Here is an 18,306-nt window from a genome sequence, read left to right as displayed (position 1 = left end):
AGAAGGGAAGAAAGTTCAATCTTTGTTCAGCCAGAAAGTTTAGACCCCTCCATAGATGCAGCTGGGGGCTGTACACTGCCCTGCACAGCTGCATCTGGCCTAAGCAGGCAGCTGGGATCTGCCAGTGTTGGAGCACAGAAAATACCGACTAATACTTGCCGCTCACACCCTTTTATTACTTCCAGTTTGACTTAGACAAGACTGCTCTTTTCTGATATTTTGTCTTGCCATATTCTCAGTCACATCCAGAGGGTAATGTATCTGACATTAATTTTTGTAAGTTAGCATTTGGTCTTTTGACAAAAGTCAGCATTTGGTCCCCAGCAGGCAGTTTTAGGACAGCTGAACTGCTGTCTAAGCAATCACAGAGGAGCTGGTTATATCATATAAAAGCCTTTTTGTGTCATGACTAATTTCAGATCCTCCCTGTTTCTTATGCAGATTCCAGCCTTGTTCCCTCATGCACAGAGAATTAAATTCTTTGCCTACAACTCTTTCTGGCTTCTCCTCTGGGACACAAACTTATTCAGACAAGCTCAGGAGGCAATCACCAACAGCACTGGCTACCCACCCTGCAGGACTCCTTTGCATTTCAGTGCATGACTGTCCCTGGCACTGAAGGGCTAAAGGAGCCAACCTTCTTCCTATAACTGCACTCTAGGTCAATGGCCCTCTTTTTTTCTTACCCTTTCCCTTTGACCTGCTAGGTCAAACTCTAGATTGCACTCTCCTGCCCCCACTGAGATTTTAGCTTTCTGTGTTTTCTCACTTTGGTAGGAGAAGCAACACCTATGTCAGGTGAGTGAGTATCTCTGCAGTTCAGTTAACTGCAGCACTCCTGACTAACATCTGCTGAAGCATATTCCCCTTCACAAGTGTGGCAGGGGTTGTTACATAATTTTATCTGGCCTTTGCACCTCTGTAGCCTCATACATGTAAATGCCTGATACTGGTAAGAAAAATCTAAGATGAGATAAAGGGAAAGTATATTGCCTGCCCTATTTTAGGTTTATTTATTCTCTAAATGCAATTTATGCACACACATGTGTTCTGTTCCCAGAAACCATACTCTTTATGAAACAAAATTCAAATATGAATAATTAACTTACTTTATTTTGTCCAGTTTGGAGCAAAACAAGGCTACAAAGAGGAAACAAAAGACAAACAAGTACATAGATCCTACTGAAACAAAGACTTCACTTCTATTTTAATTCTGATGAGACAGCTGTCTTGCAGCTTCTGCTGCTCTGAGTAAATCTGGCAGATTTCTTCACTCACAGAGTACTGCTTTCAGAAGTAAAACTTATTTTGGTTACAGCTCATTACTCACATGTTTCTTTAAATATTTTATGAAAGTGACATCAGGTGTGTCAAAAGGCACTCCTTATGACTGCTTCTGCAATTACAAAGCAAATCTCCTAGATACTATTTTCTCTTTACTTGGGTAGATGAACTCCTTATGTAATAAACATGCCTTCAATTTCTGAGCATCTGTACTATATTTACCTCAAGGGACTGACACACTCCACAGCAGGACCAGAACATATTGTGATTCCCAGTCACCCTGATTATGGGATCTTCTGAAAAATCCTGCGACTATATCCCATGGTTAACTTTTCAGGAGAGATGTTTATTCAGGTCTTCACCTTACTCAATACAGAAATGGTGCAGAGAGGTAAGCCAAGGGGTGGGAATCACTCCCAGGTTCCCCTGGTAGAAACACAGCTTGTGCAACTGTTGATGTAATTTTTTCATCGTTTGAGAAGAAATGTTTCCAATTCAGCTATCTTTCTGTTGTGCATATCTCTCTATCTGCCTGCTCTCCCAAAGACAGACACCAGGAATAACAACATATAGCCTTGTAATTTGAAGAAATTAATACTGCTTTTTTCAGTAACACTGGAATAAAAACTTTTCACTCCGTCTGTTACATATTTAATAGTAAGGGAAAAAAATGCTGATAAACCCAAATGTTCTCTGCCAGTGTCTTCCCTGAATAATGTTCAGTTTCATCCAGTTGCCCTTGCTCTTAAGTTTTCTCAGGTTGCAGCTCCATAACACAGCACCACTGCCAGTGATCTCTTCAGGTTCCCCATTTCTAAAGAAGAACAAAAGGTTGTCTTGTCTTTGCAGGTGACATATCAGCTTTTCTTCTCAATACAACACAAGGTTCTGGTTCCTTCCCCAGAACCTCAAGGACCAAGCCCCATGCCCAAATCTCTCAGAGCCTACTTCTAGAGCTCTGAAATCCAAATTTAAGCTGACATTGAATTCTTGTTCCTGATTTTCCCCTAGACAGCAGAGGCTAAATTCACTCAGCCAAGATCAGGAACACTCCCTCAACCCTATCCTCATCTGAGATGTATTTAAGCAACAAGTCAGCTGCTTGGAGCAGCACAATGTTAAAAGCAAAGAAAATATTTTAAAGTATATTCAAAGCCTATAGAAATAATTAGTGAAGTATAACCAGCATAAAAAAAGCACACTGAATATGACTGTTTGAGTATGCACCAGAGAAAACAAAATCAAAATTACAGATATTCTAGCGCAGAATTTATAAGAGAGATACAGAAATAATCCAGCCAAGCACTGTGGGAGTTGCCTTCGAGCTAAAGATCTGAAAATGTTTGGTCTTTAAACTAAATATTTTGTGACCAACTGTTATTTGGGACCAGCTTTGTTAGTAAGATTCACAACAATTTAAGAAGAAAGGTGCAATAGTCTGAGGCTAGAATTCAGTAATTTTTCGTGCAGTTCCTTTTTCATACTGCATTAAGTCAAAATATTACAAGTCCAGTGCAGGGGAAAAAAATTAAAAAAAAAAAAGAAGCAGAAGCACAGAAATTTTTCAGCTTCAGTTGCTCACAGCACAAACTATGCTGACCTTTTCCAGACAATTACATAAACCAGCAATGATAAGCAGTAGGGATCCCTATTAAAATACAACCCACAGCTTTTGTATGTGTGCATGCCTTCTTTTTGACCCACGGTTAGTGGCTACACAAAAGAAGATTTTATGAAGAAAAGATATGACAAATTCCAACAGAAATCAACTTCCAAATATGAGCGGCAAGCATAATCACAGCTGAATCCAGCATTTGCTTAATTCACCAGGGATGGTCTGAGGCATTTTTTATCCGTCATATTCAACTCAAACTAGGCATGCCAGTAAAACCCCATTCATCTGTTTCATGAGTCATAAGCATCTTTGTTCTGTGCATTTTGCTGACTGTTTCCTCTATCTGAGGGTGGAGAATGTGCTTTGTATAAAGTTTCAAATTGCGTGTAAGTTGTCTCTGGCAGAGTGCATGTGCCCTACCCAAAAGACCACCTTCCTTTACCACATACTTCTGCAGATGAAATTAGCTGAAAAATCTCAGGCAGGAAGTTCCTTATCGTGAACTACGGAGTTGTGCTTCCTATAGCTCCTATTACTCATTCATTGTGCCTGCTGGAACTCCCAGTTCCTCTTTGCCCAGACTTTGAAAGAAATGGAAATAACTGAGCAGGTCATTGGTTGCCTGTATTTAACAGAGGGTGTAGACAATTGCATCTAACAAAGAAAGTAACTAAATCTAGCATCAATGTTTCCTTGTTGGATCACCAATTCAGTGATTGTGGTTAGGAAATAAGTTATGGTGGGTTTTTGTTTAAGGAAAGCACCTTTCTATGGAAAAAGATGAACAACCTTTCCTGCACAGTTTGGAGGACATCAGGTATCAGTTCTTGGCTACTCCTCTTGATTTTTCCAGCAAGAGCGGGCATTTCTCAGACATTCCACAAACATTTTTCTTAGGATGGCAGCACAAATGAATGATATTTTCTTCTTGAAAACAAGCTCAAAAAAACAATCGGTAAAGCACTCATGGCAACATAAAAATGGATCCTCCTCTCAGCAAAAAGAAAAAAAAAGTCCAACTTAAGCTCCTGAAGGAGCATACTTCTGAGGATATAAAGTTAACTATTTTCTTCTATTCTTCCATTCTCTACTAAGGAATGTTTCTGAGTTCTAAAATAGCTCCACACAAAATTAATGTTGTTGAAATAATGAAGGGTCTGCAAGCCAGATGCCTGAGAATTTGATCAAGTGATCAAGTGTTGATTTTTACCTTCCCCTATGATAAACTAGAACACTTTAAAAAGGATGTAAAAACTTAAGCAATGTAAACTTCATCTAGTTAAACAATATTATATTTTGTGTTTATAGCAAATTAGTTGTATGTATCAACCTCATCTTTTATGCTTTAAAATCTTTTATATCACTATATATATATATAGTGATACAGTGTACTTCAGTGAAGTACAAATGCTTCACTGAAGACACAATGAGCACAGAGGAGAAGACAATATATATTATACTGGGAATCACACTGGTAATTAAACATACTTGGAAACTCACAGGAAACTTAAAGAGTAGTATAAAAAATGAAGCTATATAAATTATTATTTGTAAATAAAGGCTAACAGGCATGTGCAAGAACAGCATAAACTTGACATTCAACTGTTGCCAAAACTGATGTGCTGAGCTGATGTTTTTCTTAAATCCCATTGTGTTGAGTTTAAAAAGTTCACTGCAAAGCGCTGGATGAGAACAGAACTTGTCGGCTCAGATGCATGTTTGTCCATTGCTTCACCCTCTTAATGCATCCTCTCCTGCCCAGCATTACTTCTGAAGCAGAAAATTCACTACTCTTAAGACAAACAAGAAAATCTTGATTTTCCTTCTCATTAGCTAGTCTTAAGATGTGAAGACTAAGGCCACTGAGTAGAGTTAATGCAGCAGAGAAAAATGCTGTGAAACTTGAAGGTGTTTCAAAATATTTTCAGCTGTGCGTAAGACAGTAAAGAAGAGATTCTTCTACCTCCTTCTCAGTGCTGTCTTCAGAAACTGGACTGGGAAGCTAATGTAGAAAATGGCTGGCAGAGCAGGGAGGAGACCTTTGTAAAAGTTAAACCTCTGGAAATCAATGGGTTCTTGCTGCTATGTCAGAGATTGTAAACATCACTTTTTCAGGCGGTATCGGTTTCGTGATGCCAAGTGCCCCCAGCACCAGAACGTAACACAGCTGAGGCTCAGTGTGCTGCATGCTCTTCCTCTCTGCAAAAATGTTGCAACAAAGCTTTGGTCAGTTTTTCAGCTGTGCTAATTTCAGCCGTGCAGCCTGAAACACGTCCTTCCTGGTTCTGTATCCATGAAGACATAAATTATGTTTATGCTACCTGTGGTTTGTTCGAGTCATCCAATGAATCTGCAGTAGCTGTATCCAAGGACAGCACCAGGCACATTTTATCTTATTTAAAAATCTGAGCTAAATTTTGGAAGTTTCAACGGTGTCAGTCCATATGTAGAACTATGGAAAGAAATTAGAAGCAGAGATTCTGGTGTTTCATGATGACAAACCAGGAACAGAAATCTCAGTTTGTAATCTTCGTATTTGCATCACTAAACAATCACTGCCTTTGTTCAAAACATGGAAAGTCCTCTTTGAATTTTTATACAAACCAAAAATAATTTTGTACATTCTGTACCCTAATATAGCAGTGGAGGTCTGTAGGACTGGGCTATTTTAATTATAAAAAGACAATTCATTTCCCATAATCACATTGCCTCACAGAATATTCACAGAAAGAGGCTAAGGGCATCTTTCTCTACCTTTCTGCAATGTTCATCTAAACCACAGGCTGCAGCCATCCCCAGTGTGCCATTACATGGTAGTCTCCTATAGGAACCCATGCTAACACAATGCGTATGGGTGAAGGGTAGAATATATATTTGGCACACAAAGCACAGATGTGAACACACAATTAGTTCTTACTAATAAGCAGGGAAAAAAGTAATTGCAGACTTCTGTAGTATTTTTTACCTTCAAAAAGATTCTCCCTAGCACATATATCAGCAAATGCTAACTATAACTGGGGACCACCTATAATGAAATATATAATTAAGGTAGAAATGCCCTTTGCTGATCTATAAACTTTACTGCCCTTCTGAGATATAAGATGTGATCAACTGATGTGTTCCACTTTCTTATCTGGTTTTGAAGTACTGAAGTCTGTCACTGCACTTAACACAGTGCAGGCTGAAGCATAACAAACCATCCCAGTCATTAGGGTTTGGCAACAAATGAGATGCAACGTAGTCAGTAGCAATGCACGAACTCATCAATACACATTTGTGCTTTTGATCCCTACTTGACATCTGATATCACTATGTAGTTTCAGCTTCTTTTAAATCTTGGCAAGCAGATTTTACGTTAGAGGGCTGCAGGGGAAGGGTCTGCAGTTAATCTCACTCTCAACATGTTCTGCTCTCTGACTTCACAGCACCAGACATAGCTGGGGGTGCTTAACAGTAAAGCTGTGGTGAATTCCTTTGCTGGCTCCTGTCTAGTGCTTTCTGCTGACAGCAAGGGCAAGTCTAATTGACTTTTCCTATTATCCAGATGCAGAAGAAGGAGACAAGGCAACAAAATGAAACAGCATCTGGGGAAAAGAAGGCAAAGCAATGATAAGAATAGCAAAGAATATTAACTGAGATTTTTAAACCTGGCAATAACAAGCCCCATAAGTGAAAATCCAGCTCTATAAGGACAAATAAGACGTCACTCCAATTCCCCACTCCACTCCTGAAAAAAAAAAAGGCAAGAGGATTTGCTGTCATTTGTTTAAGCTTTCTGATAGCACTCCAGGCACTTAGGAAAACAGCAGCATAAAAATAAATGAGTCACAAAAATGGATGTGGGAATGACAAATGCATGAGCTATTTTTCTCAAGTGACGCTTGCTTTCCACGTTTCCTACATTCTGTGGAGAAGTTATTCACAGCTAGTGTTCCCAAGGCAGGAATAGTTATACTAGCTTGTTTAAAGAACTCAAATTTTATGAGTTCAAATGGAAAATGCTGTATTGTTTGACTTAATGGCTTTTCTTAAATTACACAGGCAGGAAAAGGGGGTGTTCCAGCTGTGTGGTTTGTATTTCATATGCATACCAGTTTGCCATTTTGCTTTGTATTTATCTTTTTTTTTTTTTTTAATTTTGAAATGTAGTAAAATTTAGACAATCAAGAACATTATAATTTTACTTTAGAAAGCTGCACTTTCTTTTTTACTTAAGGTAAGATGAAAATATTATAAAAATACAGTTGTGAATGTTGTTGAGAAGAATTAAAGTGTAGATCTTCCTCTCCAGATCCCAGCATTAGCAACAAAAACACATATAAATACATATATTTTTATTCATAAGATATCCTTTAAGGGAAAAAATGAAAGAGAACTTGAATTATTTAGTCATACTAAGTGCCTTTCTGTTATATATGCTTTTATTTTGCATGCAAAAGGAGAAAGACAGTAGTGAAAAGGAAGCAAATAATTAGTAGAGAATAGGAGGAAAAACTATTACCGTCTGTAGTGTGGAGAAAACTCCCAACCAGTTTTACACTTGACCTTCAACTAAATTTAAATCACTAATTTCAAACAAACAAACAACAAAAAAAGTCCAAATATGAATCAACTGATTAATTTTTGAAACAAATTATTGCTCCTTGCAAGTTGAATCAAGTAATATTTTTAACTGCTTTTGTTTTCTTCTCAGCTGGACCACAATATCAGTATCAGCAACTCCTCAACTCTCTGCTTTCTCCACCCAGACAAATATCTAGACTTCCCTATCAGTACATTGTTCTTTCCACCACTGTTGTACACACTGCAAGGGAAATGATACTAATGATACAGCCCTACTCTGGAATCCAAACTCAGGAAACCAACTTCTTTTCACCAATGAAATACACAAGGACAGCCATGTATTTCTGTGTCATGATCTGAAAAAAAGCTCTCTGGGCTGAGGAGGGAACCTCGTGAGCTGGCTCATCAGCATCATGGAGCACAAAGATACAGAGTGTCATCGGCTCCTAAACAAATTAAGAGATAAACCACAAGGAAGATCCTAAAGCAGGAAATACAGTGCAATACTTAAAATTATTTTTTAAAGGAGAATGTTAAAGTTTTCAAAGGAAAATAAGAACTATGGTTTCCTAGACATCTTTTCAAATGCCCACCCCATTGGGGGGACATTTGACTATTTGGATTCATTTGTTCCTCAGACCATCCATGACTAGTAGTGTCTTTAGTTCTCTTGTGCATGACAACAGATATATTCTGGGTATTCCCATATTTAAAGCACTGCAAGTTTCTCATAGCCAGGATTTTGCATTCATGTTTATAACTATGTCTCTTCTAGATCAGTGTCTTCCTGTCTTCATGAACAGGCACCAAATTGAGCATCTTGCCCAACACATACATGACTTGAGTTTCTTTTGGTCTCTTAGTCCATAGCCAGGCTATGCTCTGACAAAGACCACTTTCTTTCAAACCGTACTAGGGCTTGAAGCATAAATTTAAAAGCTTTAATCACAGAACGGTTTAGATGGGAAGGAATCTTAAAGATCATCCAGTTCTAACCTCTTGCCATGTTAGGGACACCTTCTGCTACATCAGGTTCTCCTAGACTACCCCTTGTCCTCTCACTACAATCCCTGATAAAGAGTTCCTCCCCCTCTTTCCCATAGCCTCTTTAAGGCTAAGGGCAACAACAGTGCACTTCATAACATACTGGAGCAGCTGCAACACAGGACTAAAATAGTTTATTCCTGTCAGGCTGTAGATGGCTGAAGCTGCCAACAGCATTTGCCACAGCATCTTAATGAAGGAGATCTAAGCAAGGAATACAGAGATGGTTTTATCAGTGGAACTCAATAGATTTTGCCCTGATGTGATGCATCTTGTGCGCATATACAAAAGTCATTATGAACAAAATGCCCTCACAGATGGCTGCTAAATTCTTGCCATGTTTGTCAGATCTGCTGGCCTCTTTCAAGAATCCAGCTACACCCTCACTGTGTTTACGAAACTGAGCAGTCACATAACTCATCCTACATAACAGAGGTGGAAATACAGAAGACAACAAACCATAGAGGAATAATTAGCATTCATTAAACCTTCGTTTTCTTCCCTGTTCTAAATCAGTTTTGTTTTTTTTTTTAACCCGAGCCATCAGCACAGCACATAACCTGGGATTATCTCATTGGGAATTCCTAAATCCTAGTCATCTTAGAGTTCATGCAGTTGGTACCAAACTAAAAGCCTCTCAAAGGCCACTGGTCCAGCTCAAGTCCCTGGTGCAGTTGGCCTTGTGGCCCACACTGCAGGAGGCTTCAGCCACAAGGAACAGAGACCATTCAGGAAAGAAAGCCCTAACAAGCCCTGGATACACAGAGCTGCATCCTTGACCAAGAAGGAGTAGAACATAGGCAGCAACATGTATGACTGCTTCCTTCCATTCTTATGGGACAGATGTTTTAGGCAACTTGATTCTGAAACAGTGAGACATGCAGACTTGAGCTTGAAAGGAAGATTTTCAAGAATAAGGGAACTTTTTTTTACTGTCTAGACAATGTCAGTACTGGGAACACCACAAACATTGCTCTGTTACTGAATATGAAAGCATTTCAACTCTGTTTTACTTCTTGTGAATATAACAGTTTATGACAATGAGCTCTTTTTCCTTTGAGGAGGAAATGCAAATGGAACAAAAGCCTTAAATAGGAAATGTTTAGATAATATAGCAAATGGCAGCAGTACTTGAAAAACTAAAACATATACTCACATGCTCCTGTTTTATAGAATAAAAGACCTCTAATATATGTCAGGAATGCCAAAATCACATTCACTTAGACTTGGAAGGATGCAGCTCAATCAAACAGTATAAACTGAATGTGGCACTTACCTGTTTAAGAACAGCTTGAGTCAGTTTTCTCTTTCCTTTCTCTCTGAAGAGCAGAGACAAGTAGAACTTAGTTATGTTATCAGGAGAGAAAACATACAAAACCAGCATAAAGCTATCATCTTAAAATTTAATTATTTTCTTCTTGAAACAAAAAGAAGGAAAAAATTGGACATCAGAGATTTTTCAATAGGAACACACATTTCATTACTAAAAATGTCACTGTGCCAAAAAGAGAGGAAAGGTATTCCAGATTTTAGTTTTAGTAAGTCAAACATTTATATTAAATAAAGTTACTTAAAATACTCAAAACAAAATTTTCATGGTAAAATGAAGAGATAGAAGAAACAGGTTTGAAAAGATATGTAATGAACCATGAAACCTATTATTCACACAAAAGGAAAAACAGCCTTATTACTAAATGATTTTGATTTTTTACAGATAAATTTGCTTTATGTGTGAAACAACAAAGCCGGGATTTTTTTTAATCAAGTCCACACAGAGGAGCTGATAACAACAAATCAGGAATCTCATTTTCACAAAATACCAGTGAAGATTTCAGATCATAAGATTAGTAAGATTGAAAAAAAAATTTCCAGATATCTATAAATTTGGAAAATTTATTAGCCATAAAGTAGCTAGTGCCAGCTACTTGTGCCCCTGCCTCAAGGATTGAACCAAGTGGAAAACACAAGCTCTAGTACAAAGAGCAGTTATTTCACATCTGTTCTAACAGGAAGTTGGTTTTACTTCATCTGAAGAAGGTAGCTTTAAAGAGTAATTCTGGCAACAGGAAGCTACAGGCCCTCTGCCATCTCTGACATGGTAATATCCGAGAGATAACTGTTAGCTCTGCAGGTCTTAGGCAGGAGGAATGTTTTGGTATGATGTGATTAAAGAAGTGTGCAGTAGTCTAAGGAGTAACAATTCATATTCTTTTTTGGCAAGGAACCAACTTCTTAGGCAATTCTTAACAACAACCATAAACACTCTGTTGAAGGACATCCTTTGAGCAATATAAATAATTTCCTGTGTATGTAGCATTAATGGCAAGATCCACACTGATGGATTACACAATGCATGTATACGTATTCAATCTTACCTTCTAGGTTTGGAGTCTGGCAAAAATGGGAGCTGCTTACCACTACATAATGTTGACTTCAATACTACTCCTGCAAAACTCAGATACTTTAATGAAAAGCTTATCACTTATCCTTAAATTAAAATGCAGCATAATTTTAAGTGCTTTTATTAGCACAGTTAAAGTCTTTTCTACCTTAGAGCAAATCTAAAAATAACCTGATTAGGCACGGTCAAAAAAGAAAAAAAATAAGCACCCATCAATTTATGAACTGGTGACAATGATTTGACATTCCATCTTTCCAGATGGAAAGGTCCTACAAATGCTGAATAACAGGTATGTACCTCTCTGAGGAAAGTATAGGTCTATGACTACTGCATCCAAGTCAGCTACCTTCCAAATCACACTGTACTGTGTGTCACTATACTACTGTTTATTATCCAGTCAATAACCAATGCATGCCCGGCAATTGAAGAACCAGGATTTGGGGGCAGTGTATTTCATACATGCCCCTCAACACAGCGTCAAATACAAAACTCAAAACTATTTTCTTCTGACTAAAGAAAAAGCAAGCCTGCCACGGGCAGCATTATTAGGTGTCCTTGTGTGTTTTGTGTTGGGTGACTCTCCTGAGGAAAAGCAATGAACGGGAGTGCCTGGCTTAAGAGAGGGCAGCAGTACTTGAGCACCTGAGCGTTCATCTCTGCCATTAAAACCTGGGGTCAGAGTTAAGCCCCGTAGCTCTTTTCGGAGCTCCCTTCGGTTCGCAGGCAGGCTGCACGGCAGCGGTCAGGGCTGAGCAGCACGACGAAGTCTTCACTCCTTCTTCGTCTCGGCCAGCAGCGAAAACCCAGTTCCGGCGGCTCCCGGAGCTATCTCACCGCCCAGCTGGAAGGAGGGCCCTGGGGCGCGGCGGCCCGAGCGCGTTGGGGCGGGGGCCCGGCCCCGCCCTTGCCGCCAGGGGAGCAGCTGGGAGCGGCGGCTCTGGGAGCGGCTGGCGGCAGCGCGTGGTGTGTATCTGCCTGTGAGTTTGTGGGGCGGGCAGCCATGCGGCGCTGGAGGCTCCTTCTCTTGCCGGCGCTCCTCGCCGTCCTGGTCTCCGTCAGAGGTGAGGAGGGGTGGGAGTTGAGGAGCGGCCCTGCCGCGGCCTGGGGAGGCAGCGCTCCCCTGCCCTGAGCCCCAGGGGCGGGGGCCGAGCGCTGCCGCTCGCACGGAGCCGGGGCAGCACAGCAGAGCAGTACGGCTCGGCGAAGCCGAGTCCTGGGAGGGAGCCGGGCGGGTCCCTGCCTGGCCGTGTCTCATAGACCGGGGCAACGGCGCTCTGTTCCTACAGGCTTTTATTTTTCTTTCTTTTTTTTTTTTTTTCTACTCTTTTCTTCTCATTTTACTCGCTGGAAAAGTACTCCTGAGCTTTCTGCCCGCCTTCCGCACTGGAAACTGGCTGGTTTATCATCTGCGGTGAATACGTGGTCCTCGCCCCAGCAGGGCCCTTGGGTGCAGGGTGGTCCTCGAAGGGGGTTTCGGGTCCTGGGGAGCTCGGCTGGAGCACAGCTTCCATTTTAGGAAAGAAAGCGGAGTCGCGGCAGTCCCAGGGCATCGGATAGTTACTCACTAGAAAGTCTGCCGTCACACGACAGCCTTTAAAAATAATTACGGCAAAACCGCACGGTGAAACACACCGGTATGTTTTCTGAGAAGCTTCTCGTTGCTTCAGTGTGTATCAGGGACAGTTTCCCTGAACCCTGATCAAAAAAGCCTGTATGTAATTGCACGTTGGTATCTGGGTAAAAGAAGCATTTGGGGCTGGAGAAAGTAGTAAAGTAGGCTAAAGTAAACACCAGTACGAAGGTGTTTTTTCCAGGCGGAGGACTGCTGAACTGGAATATGCAGTCCAAACTGTCATTTCCCATTCATATGACTTGTTTTTAAGACATTTCTTTCTTCTTTTACTATGTCAATAAGCCTACTACTTGTTGCTATGCCTAGGTTGTTTTTTCTTTTTTTCAAGTACTTTATAAAAGCAGCACCTCAAATCTTAAATATCTACCTCTTTACTGTGAAAGAGAAGGAAAAATGCATGTTCTTAACGTTGATTGGAAGCTGTAGGTAGTGCACACATGATGCCAGATAACTAGTTTGACAGCGAGGCTGCTTGAATTCAGTTCTGCTGTGGCCCTGTTGTGGTCTTGATTTGCAGGTCGGAAAAGCTGAGCTCTTGGAAAAAGTACAGTTTTATAGAAGCCACCTTTAAAACTGACAGATAACTCAGGCTGCTTTCCTTTATCATCTTACTACTTGTGTGGAAAATTTCCTCCTTTACTTCTGCAAGCAGTCCTCATGGTCATGGACAGCAAGATTCTTGCTGTGATGCTCTGAACATGTTGGAAGTATTTGGGGCCACTGAGAAACAGTGTCTTCTTATACTTTTTGCCAAGAAGTGTGGAGATAAAAAGAGATGTCTGGATTGTTATTTACTGGAGGGAAGGTGCACAACAAAGGCCTCTAAGGGTTTTGTTTTAAATTCTGAGGAAAGTTATACTACTACTAAAAGTAATCTAAAAGATTGCTTTTAAAAAGCTAGTTAATTTATATGAGTGCTGGTTAATGTCAATAATGCAAACTGAGTAGATAGGTTATAATTAGTTTGGACACTTTTTCCTTAAAGTGTGTCAGAATTTCAGAACTGCAGAGAATGTCAGCCTGGAGAGGGTGGGGCCCTCCAGGAGAATTTCAGATTTGTGCTCATGCCATCCTAAATGACAAAAGAAAAACCTGAATTACATGCTTTTGAAAAACTTAATTTCACTGTTGGTGGGCTGTCTGTAGTCTGGATTTACTGAACTGCTATAGAAAGTTAAGGGTCTTGCTTTATCAGCAGTTCAGCTGTTAAGAAACTGTGTGGAGCTGACTGTTTTCACTGGGGGACTGCCTGCTGTCATGATTCAAGCAGGAGATTCTGTGCTCTGGACTGATAACTTCTTATGGGATCATCCATTTTAGGCACAGGAAAGTTGTTAGTGTTAAATCAATGTTCAACATATCAACAAGGATTTGAATGTATTATTAAGCAAGGGTGTACTCTGTTATTTGAGCTTGCTTAGAGAAAGAGCTCACAGTTTTAACCTCAAAGCTGCTATTTAAGTGTTGTCTTGTGTGCCAAGTATGAACTCTGCCAGTCTGGCAGAGCTGGAATTTAGATACCGTTGGGTCTGTATCCATAAGAAGGTTAAATGTGAGTTGTTATATCACCAGTTTCTATAGGCAGTCTGTCAACTTGCCCCCGCTGAGGAGCGGGATCTCTGTTTCTCTTCCTTTTTTTTTTTTTTTTTTTGTCTGTTGCCCATTGAGGCATACACTGAGATGATTCAGCTTGATAAATCAGCAGATGACTAATCTGCATTGAGTTTGCTCTGCGGAGTGTTTGATGGGTGTTCCTGCCCGCACAAGGGAGTGGCAGGGCCTAGCATGGGAGGGTGGAAATGAGGTGGGGACAGGGAAGGAAGGGTAAGAGGCTTCCTGCTGTGGCTGGCTGTGAGGTGTAAGACCAGCTCAGCTATCTTACACCTGCAAAATCATCAGGTTAGCTCTATGTCTAATTTGAGGCATGTGGTTTTTAGAATACAAGGCCAAAAAAAGCATTAGGCAGCATGACTTCTGTGCAATGTGTATGAAGACCACAGCAGATGAAGAATCAGACAAAAAAAAAAAAAACCAAAAGCCTTGCATGATACTCCGCACATGAACTTGATGATCTTAGAGGTCTAAACCAAGCTCAGTGATTCTCTGTGATTCTGTGCATGATGAGCAGCAAGAAACTGCTGCATTCAGACACAGGGCTCAAAAGTCTCCCTTGCCTACTGTAGAAAGATCGAAGCATGAAAACCTGTCTGCTTACTGCGGGCCTGGAGTTTGGACTGGGATATGTGGTTTAAGTATCTGTTGCAAGAATTGGGGAGAGCTTGTTGAGTGAAACACAGCTGCCAAAAGGAGGTGAGCAAAATACAGGCTGGGAAATGAAGTACCCATGTTGTAAGATCAGTAGCCTGGGGTGAAATGTGGGTGAAGATCCCTGCTTTCTAAGACCTTTGTAATTAGAGGGCCCTGAGGAAGGGAAGGAAACACTTGAGCTCCTGAGGCAATTCAGTGTTGAGAGAGATGCCTAGTTGGATGGAAGATGGTGAAATGATCCTGTCTTTAATCCAGTAGATGCAGCTTTCAGCTGGGACAGGGAGGTGCCATAGGGACTCCTGGAGACTGAGCTCTGCTTTGTGGGCTCTGGAGTTGTTTGCCTTTTAAATCTGATTTTAAAAACCTAAACAAAACCAATAATAAGCCAACAAGCCATCCCACAGTTTTCATTTGAAAAATTTCAGTAGCAGTGCTAGGATGCATACATGGCAGCATGAACTTTAAAAATGCAGCACTTGTTTCTCCATCTTTCTGTTTTCTCTAATGTGAAACGGCTAATAATTTTTTCATGTGGTGTTATATAAAATGGCCGCTGCACTGTTATATGAAAATGATGTCACTACAACAATCCATAAGCTTTCCTTAAGCTATAACCGTTAGTTACAGTGATTTAACTTGGCAAGAGCTAAGTGTGACTCAGCCTACTGCCATCTAGCCAAGACCAATTTCAATATTTTCCTGATGTTACTCTGGTTCATATGATTGGTTCTCCTGTGCCTGAGACTCTTGCCTACTTTAACTCTTGCTGTCTTGAACTTCCCACTGAAATGACTTTGTATTTCATCAGGTGTCAGCTGTGTTAGAAAATGCAGTGATAGTAGTCATTGGTTAAGATCATTTTGACAGGAACATTCCATTTTCTTCTAGCCTTCTGCAAACTGCTTTTACATGATCTGGCACAGGAACTTGCTCTTTGGACTCTAGTAAGAATGTTTTGCTCATAACATTCTCTCAAAACAGTCTCAACTCATGGGACTTTTACTTAAATTAGCTTACTGTCAGTTAATGCAAACTGCTAATCATGGGTTTGAGAATTGAGAGAAAAAAGTTGATCCATCAAACCCTAAAGGCCCTCCCTGTTCCCTGATTTAATTTTAAGCCCAAACAACCTTACCTACTTAATATCAACTATATCTATATATCAGCTTCCCTGGTTTTCATTGCAGGTTGTGCTCAGCCCATCTTCTGCTCCTTTGCTGGGGTAACATGCAGAGCAAGAAGGTTATACTGAGCTTAATGGTGTTTTTCTGCTTCTCCTTCATGCTTCATGCTGATCTTCCTCTGCTTCTCTTGCTTTTCAGTGTCCAACCACCCATGAGGGTCACTTACAGTCCCTCAGGGCTGTCACTGTTCTGTTGTGGGTGGCCCTGGTGTGAGTGGCCATGCTCTCTCAGGGGTGTCTTTGCCATAGTACCTCCAGGAGGTCTCCTGCTGGCATGGAAGCTCTACTGCCCAGAGGACATCTACAGCCACATGTTCCCTCTCCAGTCTCCCTCTGTGTGTCTCTCAAACCATGTCTTCCTGTGTCTCCTGTCCCTGCTGGCTGACTTTTTGTGTGCTCCAGCAGGAATACTCTTGTGCTTCTGAGACCAGTAGAAAGTTTGGTGTTGTTGGAGTTTAGGATCTTTCCTATTGCTTCTTCCTCTCATGGAATTTTGTCCCATCTGTCACTAACAAACCATGACTGATACTTAGGAGAGACTAAAAGTTTCCACAGGAAGGGTGTAGCTGGCCACTCTCTCAGCTGGGGGATTTCTCTTGGAGGGGCAGAGATACCATGAGAATTGGGCTGGGGAAAAAAGGGGCTAGGGCAGCTCCTAGCTCTCTTGCTCTCTCAGCTTGGGAGGAGGATGGTCGAGCTTTTGCTTGGTGGGGGAATTTGCTGCCAGAGCCCAGCCCTGCCCTGCTTTCTCCTGCCGTGGGTGAGCCTTTGCTCATGAGAGCAGCCATTGAACTGGGACCTTATTGGCACCCTGCCTCACTGGAAAGGACCCTTGCCATCTGCTTGGGTGCCTCAGGGGAGAAAACTGATACCCCAGCCCTGTCCCCTTTCCTGGAGGGTGTGTCTCCCTGGCTGCATGTGGCAGCTGCTGCGGAGGGGCTGGGCAGCTGCTTTCTGCTTCTGCCTCAGGCTTTTTCGCTGCCCTCTAGCCCACACCCCTGCCTGCTGGGACACCCCATGGCCCCTGCAACAGCTGCGGAGTTTCTGCTACCTCTCCTGCTCCTCCAGCTGAGCCCACCCTGCCGTTCCAGCCGCCGCTCCCAGGCTCCTGCTGCAGCCCGGCAGCAAGGCCGAGCTCGTGCCACAGCGCCCCCTGCAGGCGCGGGGGAATCACAGCACCCGCCCTGCCCGGCCGGGAGCCAGCAGCACCCCTGCAGGCCGCGATGGAAGTGCTCCCAAGGGAAGCGCCTGCGGCCGAGAGGGCTGGGACTGGCTTCCTCCTGGTTCTGTCTGCTGATGCTGCCAGTGTGGCTGTTGGCTTGTCTTCTTATCCGTACACGTACTAGTAAAGAACTGTTAATTCTTTTCCCATATCTTTGCCTGAAAGCCCTGTAATTTCCAAGTCATAATAATTCAGAGGGAAGGGGGTCATAGTCTCTCTTCCAAGGGAGGCTTCCACCTCCCTTGGCAGACACCTGTCTTTCAAACCACGACAGGTGTGCACTAGCAGTGTCAGTGCCACTGTGACGTAACTCTAATTGACACTGGGCATTTCGTGGCCTCTTCCTAGACAGGGCAGCCTGCTGCTGAAACCCTGCCAAGTTCATGTCCTGTACTTTCATTGACCGACGGAATAGAATCATAGGATGGTTTGGGTTGGAAGAGACCTTAAAGATCATCTGGTTCAAATCACCTGCTATGAGCCTGGACACCTTCCATGAGACCAGGTTGCTCAAAGCCCCAACCAACCTGAACACTTCCAGGAATGTGTCATCCATGCAACACATTCTTGAGCAGCCTGTACCGAGGATTTGTTTGGACATAAATCTTCAAATACCTACATCTTGTGTCTCCAAAACACATAGTATAGTTTTGAAGTAAATTAAGACTATTTATGGTATGTAACAGCACATATCTTAATTTTTTTATAATTTTTTCAAATGCCTCCTAATAGGTAATTCTTGGTCCTCAAGTGTTAAGGACTTCTTCCTTAGAGATTTCAATCGCTGCAGGAGGATAAATTATGTTCTAATTCGGGTGTCCTAGGGGCTGGCTGGTTGCAATTGGGATAAATGGCTATCTGTGAGACTGGCATGATGAGTTCCTACATCTGTGTTGATTGGCTTCCTCTCCAGCTTCATAGAGTTGAGGTTTGCTCTTCCTGGAGTGCAGTTAGGAGTGAGACATTGTACAGTTCTACCTTTCTAGATGCCAGGGGATTAGAAAGAATGTAATACACCGTCTCTGCTCCACGATCTTCCCCTCATTCTTTGACAGCTGTGGTTTTGAAATGATTACTGCTAAGCCTAGCCAAG

The 18,306-nt window shown here is 41.8% G+C and overlaps 1 protein-coding gene across 1 annotated transcript in view; it reads left to right on the top strand.

Annotated features, from left to right (window-relative positions):
• Positions 1 to 4,967: 4,967 nt before the first annotated feature.
• The window catches only part of CD99 (CD99 molecule (Xg blood group)), a 33,249-nt gene continuing 19,910 nt past the window's right edge, over positions 4,968 to 18,306 (top strand). Inside the window, exons 1-2 of the mRNA XM_038143730.1 lie at positions 4,968 to 5,125; positions 11,631 to 11,968. Of these exons, the coding sequence (XP_037999658.1) occupies positions 4,968 to 5,125; positions 11,631 to 11,968 (496 nt within the window). The remainder of the gene's footprint in view (positions 5,126 to 11,630; positions 11,969 to 18,306) is intronic.

The sequence above is a fragment of the Motacilla alba genome, chromosome 1, assembly GCF_015832195.1.
Source record: "Motacilla alba alba isolate MOTALB_02 chromosome 1, Motacilla_alba_V1.0_pri, whole genome shotgun sequence".
NCBI classification, from domain to species: Eukaryota; Metazoa; Chordata; class Aves; order Passeriformes; family Motacillidae; genus Motacilla; species Motacilla alba.
Note: the sequence above shows the minus strand (reverse complement) of the source record. Positions and strands in the feature narration are given on the sequence as shown.